The following is a 13,193-nucleotide window of genomic DNA, read 5'->3' on the forward strand; positions in this document are numbered from 1 at the left end:
AAAATAATGGCATCATGCAAAATAACTTATCAGCTAGTCATGATTTTATCTGAATCCTACTGCACAGCTTCTTCATCTGTCTTTTTCCTTAAGGGGAGCACAGATGCCAATTTAGCTGTAATTACTAATGAATTTTCTTTTTGCTAGCTTTGAGCAGATTGCAAATTATTTTGCATTTCTGCTTCAAATTTTAATACAGCAATAATTCCCAAATATAGGAAAATTTAAAAGAGGCTCATGGTAGAGATGGGAAGAGCGAAGGGGAATTACAAGAAAACATGCTTTCAAGAAGATATACTCTTGCTCTCAAGTATATCACCAAACATTGAAAGAAATCTGTACTGATGAGATCAGTTGTGTTCATTGGGATAATTTATTACTTTTCACACTGATTTTGAACAAGTGTCAGTCCTATGAGAGCCAGATGTTGTGACACAGCACGCAATTGCAGCATTAACTTCTCTGGCTCTGCTTGAAAGAGTTTGATCCTGACATTAGTCTATCTATCTGATCTGGTTCTTCTCCTAAAGCAGCCAGCTGTACATTTGGCTCGCTATAATGCACCCAAGAACATGCAAAAACATCTAGGTTAATTCTTCTGTCTGCTGTCATGTCTAGATAACCCTTAAATCTACTGGCGAGTACTAGTCACAGGCTTGAACAGATCCCATCCGAAATAATAAAAAAAACCTGACCCCACTCTGAACTTTAGGTTTTGGCTCTAAGGCAGCTGGACCTTTTAAGTAATTTATTCATACTCAAAAGGCTGGCCATTGCAATCAAGGTGACTCTTTTTTGATTCTGCTTTCTGGGAACCTAAGCAATTCTACTAGAAAATGAGTGGGATATGCTACTGCCAGGAGAAGAAAAATCAGAGTGATATACAGTAAACTTGGAACAGAGAAATCCTTTGTATCTTTTAAGTGGCATGTTTTTGTTATCACTTTGTCTTAAAAACAGCTGCATTTTGAATATTGTTATTTGCAGAACAAGACTTTGTTGTGCAGCTGGTCATCTTCTGAAGCAGTAGTGAAACAGGCAGCAAAGCTGCTCTAATTCTGTAGTCATGTGGGATGATGTATAAAACCAGAAAGAAACCTGCTTTTTAGGACTATGTTTGCAGTGCTGACAGTAAAATAATCTTCTGAATTGTTAAGTGAGTAAATACGGAAGTAATCAAGGAGAACATCATAAATACGGTGCAGCAGTATTTATTTTTCTATCTTTTTACTTTTCTGGTCATAGAAAAATACACTTTGTGATTTAACATCACAGTAATTTTCATGTATCCTTTACAAGTAAGGAGGGATGGGAACCAGACTTCAAATAATTGCCTAGGCTTTTCCCCATTTATTCATATTATCAGCTTCCCTAAAATAACATTTTCCTTCTGTCCTCTTTACTTCAGTCTGAAATTTTACAAGGAATACTACATGTTCATATTCCTAGAAGTATTAATTTCTGGAACTTCTTCCAATATTCCTGCAAAAATTCTCACTTAAATATAACTAATGTATAGATATCAAGGTCATTAAAGCTTAATCTTTCACTGTGCAACACAATTATAACATGTTCAGGATTCTTCAGTGCTGAAACAAGGACATATTTTTTAATAATATTTTGTTTCCTTTGCCAAGTCTGCTGATTATTGGTCTCCAATAATAATTCAACATATATGAGAAGTTGTAGTGAATCTCCACAAAGATTTGTAAGATCCTGAGTTTCCCACTGAATTATATTCAAATACAGAAAATAACAAGCTTGAACCCAAATGAAAACAGATATTCTTGATAAGTCCAAAGCCTTTTCTTCAGGAGTGTTAGAAATCAAGAACACTGGATCCTACAACATTGGTTTCTGCTAATATTTACATTTACAAAGCTGAAGACTTATTGAAATTTGTTTAAGGACTTGTGAAAAAAAAATCATTGATACTTGTAGCACAGATAAACTACTGAAAATACATGTGCTTAGGATGTTCTTTTAATTTAATTTAAACCCCAAAATTCTTATCAGGTGACAAACAAAAGGCTTTTTCTGTGGCGAAAAGAGCAGTGTTCCTTATAATATTTTCATCATTAACATTCAGGAAAACCGTAATCAAGATTAAAAAGTCACAAAGACAGAAACCTTTATAAGATTAAGATCTAATGTGAAAAATTTCCACAAAAATGTAAATTTGTGTCATTTCAGAAATCTACTGTGTTTTATCTTATGTGTAATGTAAAGTCTTTTTGTGTGCCTGCCATGAACCAAGAACATCAGAATGTGTGTGATGGTCTGTGGCTCATCACTGATTGCCAATTTGCATTACCATAAAACCCAGATATATTTTCAAGCATGGGTGTTCTAGCTCTGCTTTGGGGATAGCAGGTAACACACAAGTGCCTACTACAACCTGACAATGAATGTAAGGGCTGGGGAAGAGTGCAGCTCACTGCACATATTTTCAGGATTTGTTAAAGAGTAGGCTAAGCACCAATGTGTGTAAGCCACCATCTGCATCATGCTCTTCAGCTGGATGATGAGTTGGGCCTAGAAAGCTGGCTGGAATCTCAAAACTTTAGAAGCAAAAGCAGTATCTAAGATAAAAATATTGCTGACCCTGTTGGGCAGGGCATGGGTTTTCTAACAGATAGTTTCCTCTCCTTTTATTGTGAAGGCACATAAATGACTGCTCAATGACCCTTGCAATGAGAAGAAAAACCTCCAAACCAAATATCTGTGTTATGACACTGCTCTTTAGCTTCCACAACCCCCCTGAAATTTAAGTAGAAGAAACCCATAGCAGATGATTCTAGACAGCAAGTTAATAGTTTCACATGGTTGAAATGATGGTGGAAGCGTTGCACAAATCCACTTTGTAAAAGACAGTGTATAGAATGTATGATAACCTGAAAGTTCTATTTCTGTCCTTGCAGCTCAGTTTATAAATTTTTTTATACTTGATACAGTTGTTAATTTCCAAACAAGTTCTCATCTGCAGCTTTAGACTTCCACTGCTGTATTAATATTTTCTGTTTGCATTTTTTTTTACCCCCCACCAAAGGGCATGAAGCCAGTGTTTAATGAAGTTTTGACTCCCGTTTTTCTTAAACTCTGGGAAACCTATGCATGACTTTATCCTGGTTCTAATATAATTTTTCACCTTTGTTGTCTTTAACTTCTGTAAAATAAAATGTTTACCCAGAGCTTACTTATCACTCCTTTTCTTCACATTTCACTCTGTTCCTTTGCACATATCCTGATTTCCTTCACTATTCAACAAATCCTCATATGCCTAGATTTTCAAATACATGTCTAATTCAATGCCTTTTGAATCCCAAGAGATGCCAGTGCCTAACAGTAGCACAGACAAGGGATCTTACACATAGCAATTTATATACCCAACGTTCTTATACGGGACATCCAGAGAATGTAGAGCCAACACCTCAACATGGTAAGTGATGAACGACTTAGCAGGATTAAAGTTGATTGGGTGGGTAGTAGAATGGAAGGAATCAATGGACAACTTTCTAATTGACTGGATAGCCCATTTCATGTTGATTTTTTGTTAGAAAAATTATCTCAGAAAATTTTTGTAGGTTTGAATAATAACAAGGCTCAAATTCAAACCAGTAAAACACCAGTGAAGTAAAGGGAACTGCCTCAAGAATGAAACTGGTTTGCTATTTCGCAATTAAAATCCATGGAATTTCCTTGCCCATGAAGTGAAACAGCAGGGTACAGGGCAACATGGCCAAATGAAATTGATCTGGACATGGTTGTATACAGGCAGTGCAGAACACCCATTGTCATTCAATTACTGCTCTTAAACAATAAAAACTGCCTGAAAATCCTTAAGACCTCTTTTTGGAAATCTGAGATGGAACAGGAGTATGACCCAGTCCTAAATCAGTGAGAAAAATAAAACCATACTCAAAATGATTTATTCAATGCTAATAAATACCTATGATATTTTCCCCACTGAGGACTATTTCAGTGCAGTTTTTGAGCAAGCAGAAATGTAATCCAGAGCTGCAGGCTGACAGCCATTGCAAATGTATGCAGATGAATGCAGATACCTGGAAGAGTAAACCACACAAAACTAAAAACATAAATAGATTGTTTCCATTGTGAAAATAAAATCTTAAAATTGCTATTAAATGTGAGGAAATAATGCTTTGGAAGGTGTAGAGATGGATTAACACTCAGGACATCACATCTACAGAACCCTTCCTAAAAGTTTCAAATCCCTACCCCTAAAAGAAGAAAAGATAGTTCTGAAATTATAGGGCTTGACAAGGTTTTGTGGTATGCCGTAATGTGTTCATTAGAGGACACATTAGTGCCTGACAATTAATAGAGTTTCAAAGCAGTCTGTGAAATGAAATTGTAAAATAAATATATCCCGCAATTTAGAGAAGAATGAGAATCTCTTTGCAAACAATCACTCACAGACCTGAAAGGAGTTTACAGGATATAAAAGAACTTGCTGTGTAAAGAGGTTAAATATATATGGAAGGCAGAAAAGGATGAAAAGAAGAAAATCATACATTGGGGCTGATTTCCTTATGTGGCTTCATGCAAGCACTGGTTGTGTGAAATAAGAAAGAGGAATAAAATGAACAGATTAAAACAGAGAGCTTGCAAGATCAAAATGTGTAGAGAGGAATAGGCAAAACTATATCCTGAAGAATATGTATCCTGGAGAAGGATATACAACATGAGTAGCAGGCATATGGCAAGGCAACTACCCAAACGTAGAAGAAAAATTGAAACAGAATTACCAACATTTCTTCTTTTAGATCAAGTAGCACACTGGTCTGCCATGTCTTTGTGTTGAATAAGATTGCCAGCCCCCCAGGGTAGGGACTGCTCCTTACAGGGTGTAAGAACCTGTAAGAAGGTTTTTACCTCTTATATCCATGATTCCACCTCTTAGAAGATGTCTGTGTATATATAAAGGGTGGCACCATGGAGCTCTTAGTCTGAATGCAGTTTTGGACTAATTAAAGGACCTTTTTAAAAAAAACTAATTTCTGAGATCTAAAAAGTATTTGGCAGTGATTATGACTCACAATGAACTATTGGTTTGACATTTTTTGTCTCAGTGCCCATGTCTGGATAACCAAATCCTTAATGTAATGGTTAACCAGATGCATAACTGTAATATAAACTCTAAAGACTTCAAAATAAAAAAATATTAAAGCACTTACCTATGAGAGCAGAGCTCCCTGGACTGACAGTCAATTTTGTTCCTGAAGGAGAAGTCAGCACTGAATGGGTGTTGGGCCCAGCACTGCTAAGCACTGCTGTCAACTCTTCTAGGTAAGGAAGAGGTCGTGGAGGCTCTGGTAACAGATTGGGAGAATTAAGTGATGAGCAATACTATAGCAGAAAACGTCTTGGGATATAGAACCCTCCCTCCTCCCTGCCCCCCCCCCAAGACATTCCTAGACCTTTCACTGTGCTGCCCATTTCAGAGAGGCAGATTAAGCAACTTCGGATAACTACTGAAAATTTGCCTCATGTTAGGTAAGGTACTGGAGAAATTATTTAAATAATATATGGATCAATATGACCACAAACTGAAAGAAATTATCTTTGGAGGCTACCACAGCATTCTGTTTGACCCTATTCATATGTGACAGAGTTATATGGTACCAGGAGATATAGCAGCTTGGAAGAAAAAGCTAATGTATAGAGCATAGAAACCAAATCAAATGTTCATGACAATTAGTGAAAAACTTTTAGTGTCTGGTACAACCTGGATCAAGCTCTAATTACATATGGTTATAATGCTGCCAGATCTTGTGGTGTACTTAGGCAGAACTCCAAAGGACTAAGAGTTCAGCACTCAAGAGGATCAGTCTATGCTGAGAACTGCAGGATTTAGTTGTTTACTAATCACAACGCTATTTTAAAAATTGAGGTAATGCCTAGCATTCCCAATTCTGTTTGTCATGAAAATTATGTGATATGTGATTAAAATGAATAGTGGCTTCATCCCCTTTCAGTTAGATCATGGAGCATATTATGTAAGCTTTCTACTGCTGAGTACAGGTCAAGGATGCCTGAACTGTTCTGTTTCATCAAGGAGCTAAAAATGTAATTTGCTTACAAACATAAGCAGCTTGCATAACTCACAGTAACTTACCATCTTTAAAACCTAAGCCATTTATAATGATAAGAAAAGGCTTTAGAGATCATCTGGGAGTCTATTTATAGGCTGAAACTCAGCTGATTTTATCCAAATTATTTTTTTTGACGGATATTCTGGAGTCAGTTTGGATTAGTAGGAGAAAAGTGTGAACCTTCATTTTAGTATTGTCTGTGAAACAGAGAAATCTCACTGTTGTACATCCTCTGGAAGCTCACTAGTTATGAAAAATGAGAGCATTAGTGGATGCTCTAATGGCTCTAATGGTGTTGCCCCAATTGTGGGGAATAGGCTTCAGAATTTGAGACTTTACCACCAAATGCACTCCTAAAGTACTTAAAAAGTCTGGCTGGATCATTAATCTTCCAGGCATGCAGAAATGATACAAGATGAGTTACTAGGAAAGAAAACACCTTTCCCACACTTCCAGTTCCCACCAGGTACCACTTCCATTCATATTTCACAGCTGCCACTCTCTTTCAAATCACCTAGATGGGCTCTTTGTCCAGTGTTTAAAAACAAAGTAAAATTCAGCATTTACTGAACTTGGGATGTTCTTTTTAGAAGTGCACTGGTTTTATGCACCTGTTGTGAAGTGAGGCAATATCACACAGCCTTGGATGGAAAGACTGCTCAGTGGAGACAGAGCACTTCACAGGAAAAGGTGGCATCACTCTCATTTTAAGGTAGTCACTTTAAGATATGGTTAATAAATGCTTTTCTTAGCTAGCAAGTTTGAAAGAGTTAAACTGAGTATCTTGGAATTAAGGAGTGCAAACCCTATCCTTAGATGTTTTCTCCTTATCCATTTTCCTTTCACCACCACCTTGCTTCAGCTGATGCTGCTCAGAGTAGAAATGGAGACTGATGCTTTTCTTAGAACAGGGCTGCCTGCATGCCATTTCCTCTTTCCACAACATCTGATTAGTTCTGCCACCTGGATGTGCCAGTAGCCACATTTCTATTGCTGCAATAGACTTACCAAGAACCAACAGCTGGGAACTTTCAGTTATTTCCCCATGAAGATTGGCTGCCTTGCAGGAGTATAACCCCTGATCTGATAGAGAAACATTTGGTATTAACAGCAAACCATCATGCAGATGGTGAGTTGAGGACAGCTTGACCTTGTTCTTAAACCAAGTAACTTTTGCTTCAGGAACACCTGGAAAAACATTGGCAAAGTGTAACTAACACAAGTAAGAATTACAAGGCAAAAAATACTTGTAAGACAAAGAGTGGAAGAAGAGATGAGTGCTGAGTGAAGGCTAAATAAAAAGGGGAAGGGACAGTGAAAATCTATATATATGTATGGCCACAGTCCTTTAGAGCAGTGACTCAAATTAAACAACTAAATAAATACAGAAACAGTCACAATTAATGTGCTTCTTGCAGGCAGCTGCTAGCGTACAAAGGCAGATTCCTCTGCACTTCAGCAGCAGCAGAAGAAACGGGTTAAAAGTGAGATGCCCCTAACATTGAGGTATTGCTGTTGAGCCTAAGAAAGGTACACTCTACCTACAAAATGTCCACCAGTGCTACAAAAAACGTTTTTTGATTGTATTCTACAAGCTTTTTCCCCTGTCTTCATTGTTTCCACTCGAACAGGAGATTTTCAGATACAGCTGTTCCTGCAGTTTGCTTTGGGGAAGATGAGCAGTGTATGTCAATGAGTAGCAGTTTCATTTTCTTCTGAGCTCCCACCTTCAGTGACACAGGCAGCCTCAAGATGGGAGCAGGAGGCAGCCATCACAGGGATGAGCAAAACCATCATGTCGCATCACTGCCGCAAGGGGTAGCAAGAGCATTTCAATCGGCTTTGTTGGGTTACGGGGGATGCCGGAGGACAGAGGGCTGAGTGTTTCCCTTGCAGAAATATCACAGAGGCTCAAAGTCTGAGAGGTGCCAGCTGGAAACAGAACTGGCTTTGCTGGGCAGGCAAGACTTTAGGTGGTGAGTAATTACCCAAGTCTGTTCTTCAGCTTTTCCCTCCATCAATGTGCGTGTATCCAGCACAAAAAGCCTGCATGGGGTACTAGCAAACAGAATTGCATAAGCCAATTGAGATAATTTTGCTAAACCAGTGGTTCTGGGAGAAAGCAATCATTGCAATACAAGTTTCTAACAGTGGTAACTAGTTTCCAATGCCACAATATTCTTGAAATAGTGAATTCTATTTCACAATCTGGTATAGCTGATGAGTAAACATGGGCCATAAACCAAGGCAAGAACTAGAAAATAAAACCTCCAGCATGCAGATGAAATACAGAGCAAAGGACTGTTTAGGAGAACTGAGAGAACTGAAAATTGGGACAACAAAGACACAAGGAGATAAAGGATAGGAGGGTAATATATTCTAAGCCACCCTTCCAAACCTGCTCTGACTCAACAGTCACTAATTGTACATGACATTTTGCAGAATGCCCTATGAACTAGATTTTTACAACTGGTTCCTTACACGTCAAACTGTATTTTCAGTAACAGTCTCGGCCATATTTCTTGAAGCTTCTGGTATGCAAATGAATATATGCACAATTTAAGCACTGAAATCAGCAGAAAGCTCCCTAGTGATATTGATGTGATCCAAACTGCTCTCACATCCTATTTTTAAGTGGAATGGCACACAGTAGCCAAGTTACCCACACCAAAATGCTGCTGGCTTTCTGAAGTTTGGAGCAAATCTTCCAGCTGGAAGTCACAGGCATCTGCAAGACTCCTGAGTGACTTTTGTGTGGGAGTTCCCCTAAGATTAGTTTTGGAGAAGTCTGGAATTGACCACAATCACCTAATAATAGATAAAAATATGTTCCTTCACCTCTACAGACAAAGCAGTGAAGTTATGTCAAGTGAAATAATATTGGTTTTCAATCTTGATCAAAACCCCAACAATGTCTTTGTGGTAAAACTGAAATGGAATTTTATCTTGACATAAATCACATCAGGTGCCAATTAAACTTTAATGCATCCAGAATGATTCTATTTTCTCTTGTCTTTTAGTTAATATCTACAGATTTCAGCTCAGCAGACAGACTTTGAAAGTGCTTATGCCTGTCGTAAGAAGTTGAAAAGCAATATAAAATTACTCCCTAAGCTTTGGTTGTGTACTCTTCCATTATCTCTTATTTTTAAGAAACCTTCTCCAGGTTTATCAACACCTGTCAGCAGCAAGTGTGTATTTCTGGCCCTTGAGAGAAAATGTAGCTGTAGAAAATATCATAACTGATCTTAATATTCCTCTTGTAAGTATCTATTCTGCTGTCTTGCTGCCTCTCAGTAAAGATGTGTCCTTACATGAGCTGAGATATCCAGATCCAATACACGCATGGTCCTATACCACAGACTGTACAGCACAGTGATAGAAACACAGCTTATATTAATGGGATTAACTCTGACCAAACTCTGACCTAGAACAGCTCTCATTAGTTTTGCTGGCTCAGGACATTCTGACATGACTAGAGAGAAAGTACTAGAAGGAAAAAAACTGTAGTGTTACATGACTGTGTGAATAACTGTTTTCATCTAGACAAGTCTCCACATAATTTCTGGTTATGCTACTTTGCTTTCTAACTGTGTTAACTTTGTTCTCACATCCTAATCTATTTTTTATTGCCAGATGTTATTGCATTACCTGTTGCATGTTAATTTACTACGATTTAGTAGCCATTTAATTGTTAATGTTTTCTGGGGAGCTTTAGCAAACTATACAGATGTAAAATTCATCTCCTCTAAAGAAGTCATAAAGATACAACACATTTGCTGACTGCAGAAATAGTGCATGTTACTCTTATCCTTAGAATTGATTGTTAAGGATGATCAAAAATATATAGAAGGCTGGATAATCATAAATCTGATGCTAAAACAAAAAGTTTGTGCTTATATTAATAGGAAAATTGCATTTATTCTCATACTATGTTACAGGTTTTATGAGATGGTTCATTTTTCAAGTGTAGGTGAAACAGTTGATGGAAATTGCTGTTCGTGGATCATTTCTCAAGGTAGCATATTTTGTAATTGCTGTTGAATTATTAACACTCTTTTTATGAAATTAGGATTCTAATGCCCATAAAACATATCTGCCCTCATTACTCACTCTCTTATTCTCTTGGTAAACCACAGTTTGTGGTTTATGATTTTAAGATAATTTCAAGAGCATTAATCTCTGGTGACAATATAGTTAACATTTTCTGTGGAGGCAGTAGCAGAAGATTTTTTTTTCACCCATGGAGAAAATTAGGATTTAAGAAAATTTCTTGTGTCATAGAAGATTCCAATACACAGTTACTAGATAGCAAAAAGCCTTCTCCTAGATGAGAAGACACTGCTTAAATTTTCCATGTTGGACATTGCCATAGTGGGTGAGTGTCACAAAATTGCTAGAGATTATTTTCCTCTCAGAAAATATCTATTTTTTGGATCTCTGTGCCCCTGACCATTTTGTGCTTCCCTCCTGTAGTTTTCTGATATTATAAGTACTGTTGCAACTTTGTTTAGTCACATTCGGTTGTTTACATGATTCTTTTATACTGAAGAGAAACAGCTACACCTCTTACAACAGCAATAACTGTCTGAATCTGTGGGTTATGTGTCTGGGCAGCTAAGAGAACCCAGAGAGAGAAATCCAAAATAATTTCTGTTAATGTAATATTTAGTCTCTTTCTCACAATGTCCACGCAAATGAGCATGGTGAGGCCTGGGGAAAAAAACAGGTATCACTTTCATCTTCTTCCTTGAAAGTCATTGGACATCAGTCTGATTGCAAGAGAGTGTCATATTATGCATAAAAGTGAAACGAATCCATGGTATGGTCCCAGGTCTTTAGAGATTTCCCAGCTCCTCCTCCCAATATCAATATCATTCTTACCAACAGCCACAGGACTGCCACACACAGATAAGGTCAATCTATTTTGGTTACCACTGGAAAGAGGCAACCTGTCACTGTTAGACTAAGGGACATTCAGTCTCTGACTGGAAAACAGTTTTAGGGAAAATCCTGTTTCAGTAGAATTCCTCTGAACTCCTGCACTTCTGAGACGAAAAAAAAAGGAAAAAAAACAGAAAAAAAAGAGCACTAACAAGCCTTTAATGTAAAATAAGTTTGGCAGAAAAAGAAGAAACTAGTTGGAGTGATTTTTAAAAACCCTGTAAGTGATGAAATTAATCAGTCCATGCTTGTGTATTGTCAAACATCCCTAACAGGTATGTGCATCAACTTTGTTTCATCCACACCATACAGTGTATCTCTTACATTGATGCCTGTCCCATGGAGTGAAATTTTTTTTGAGCCAGTTTTTCTTAAGCCACTACACTTGCCTAGTTTGATATGGATAAAAGGAGGACCAGTTCTGTGGTAAGAATTAATGGAAACAATGAAGCTTGCCTGAGACCTAGGAAAACCTTGCAATTTCGCTCAGCTGCACCTGGAGATGCCAATTTAACATTTAACAACGAAGAATCCCGCAGAAATTTATAGCCAAAGGCACCCACACAGGAGAGAATAAATTTTTACCTGCGACCTGGCAGTTAATGCTAACATTTGCTTTCTGGATTGTTTTCAGCATGCTTCCAATATCAACAGTGACAGCAGGTGATTCAGTGTTAATCATGGTAGCTCTTGATGCCTTTATCAGTGGCTTTCCTGCGTAAGAGAAGCATCACAGTTTATCATACCAAGCACATTGGACTTACAGTGGGATAGATGGGCTGGAAGACTCTTTGTGAAAGTACACACAACAGACAGGTGGATAAAGGAAAATGAAATGTGAGGCCATCTGCTTTTTATAATATTTCAGTGTCACCAAATTCCATGGGTAAAGCTGTCTTGAAAAATGAAAAAGCACACTTGAAGCAGAGGCAGAATAGCATTAAAGCCATATGGCCATACAGGAGAACCAGCTGAATCAATAAACACCAGCACAACTGGAGCTGCAGCAAGATGTTTGCCTGGTGCTGCAACTGCATTACCTCCCTTTGGTAAAGACCAAACACAGGAGCCTGAGTGATGGCTACAGGCCCAGCAGAGAAAGTTTAGAGCAACATGCAAGCCGTTTCTACACATTGATCATGGTTTCCTTAACCTACAGGCGAAACACTGTTTCATAACCCCTGGTTATGATATAACACTGGTTATATCATAACCAGAAAGTTTTCTCATAATGGCCAGCACAAGAAGATGAGGGATATAAATGGTATTAATTCATTACTACACATGTTAGATAAAACAAATCAGGTTATCTATTGGGAAGGGTTTTATCTCTAATAGAGATACTGCTTTGCCCACAATAAAGTGGTGGTGGTTTCAACACTGGTGACAGCAAGTCAAGGTGTTTGCTGTTGTGTCTTTGTGGGATTACTTAGGAAGTTATCCACCATCAATGGCTCAAGAAGCCTTCTGCAAATCCTTTTGTAGGGTTACAGCAAAGGGATACTTACGAAACAGGTCAGAGGTACCCAAGCTTACCTTTGAGAGGGAAGACCAATGCAGCAGAGCTGACAAGAGCTGAATTAAGGTGCTCCCCTGTCTCAGAGAAAGTGCCCTGCAGTCAGAATGTTGCAGGAGTAGCAGAACGCAACACAATTGCTTTAAATGGTGTGGGACTTGGATGTCTTTGACTCAGTGTTGCATTTTCAAACACATAATTTTCCAAAAATCTATAAACACCTTTTTTTTTCTTTCCCAATTTTAAATAAATGGTCAGATACAAAACCAGATATCATCATTTGCCTCCAAAAGCTGCAGCTTTAGGCTAATGTCTATCATTAGCTTTATTTGTATGTTAATTTGGTGCTGACCAACAAAGAAAAGATGGATGTGAGAAAAAGAATTTTATTTCATTGAGCTCATGGAATATTTCTGAAAATTTAATACAGTCTTAAATATAAATCTCTCCATCCAGCTGTATTTTCAGGGCTTTTAAAAGATAACCATTCATCTGGAACTCCTGTCATATCAGTTTGGTATTTTTTTTTTGTACTTTACATTATCTTATTTTTGTGGTTTTAATGCCCAAGAATAGCTAAGTAAAATACTACATTTCATTGTTGAAATAATTCCAAA

General features: G+C 37.7%; 1 protein-coding gene across 2 annotated transcripts in view; it reads right to left on the minus strand.

Annotated features, from left to right (window-relative positions):
- Positions 1 to 13,193, minus strand: part of ADAMTSL1 (ADAMTS like 1) — a 178,788-nt gene that overhangs the window by 18,709 nt on the left and 146,886 nt on the right. For both annotated transcript variants that reach the window (XM_014252195.2, XM_088054554.1), the window contains 3 exons: positions 11,646 to 11,774; positions 7,125 to 7,304; positions 5,199 to 5,333 (listed from right to left, as the gene is read on the minus strand). In XM_014252195.2, coding sequence (XP_014107670.1) covers positions 5,199 to 5,333; positions 7,125 to 7,304; positions 11,646 to 11,774 — 444 coding nt within the window. The remainder of the gene's footprint in view (positions 1 to 5,198; positions 5,334 to 7,124; positions 7,305 to 11,645; positions 11,775 to 13,193) is intronic.

This window comes from Pseudopodoces humilis, chromosome 4 (genome assembly GCF_049639895.1).
Source record: "Pseudopodoces humilis isolate 2021_Gansu_Grassland_sample_001 chromosome 4, ASM4963989v1, whole genome shotgun sequence".
Lineage (NCBI taxonomy): Eukaryota > Metazoa > Chordata > Aves > Passeriformes > Paridae > Pseudopodoces > Pseudopodoces humilis.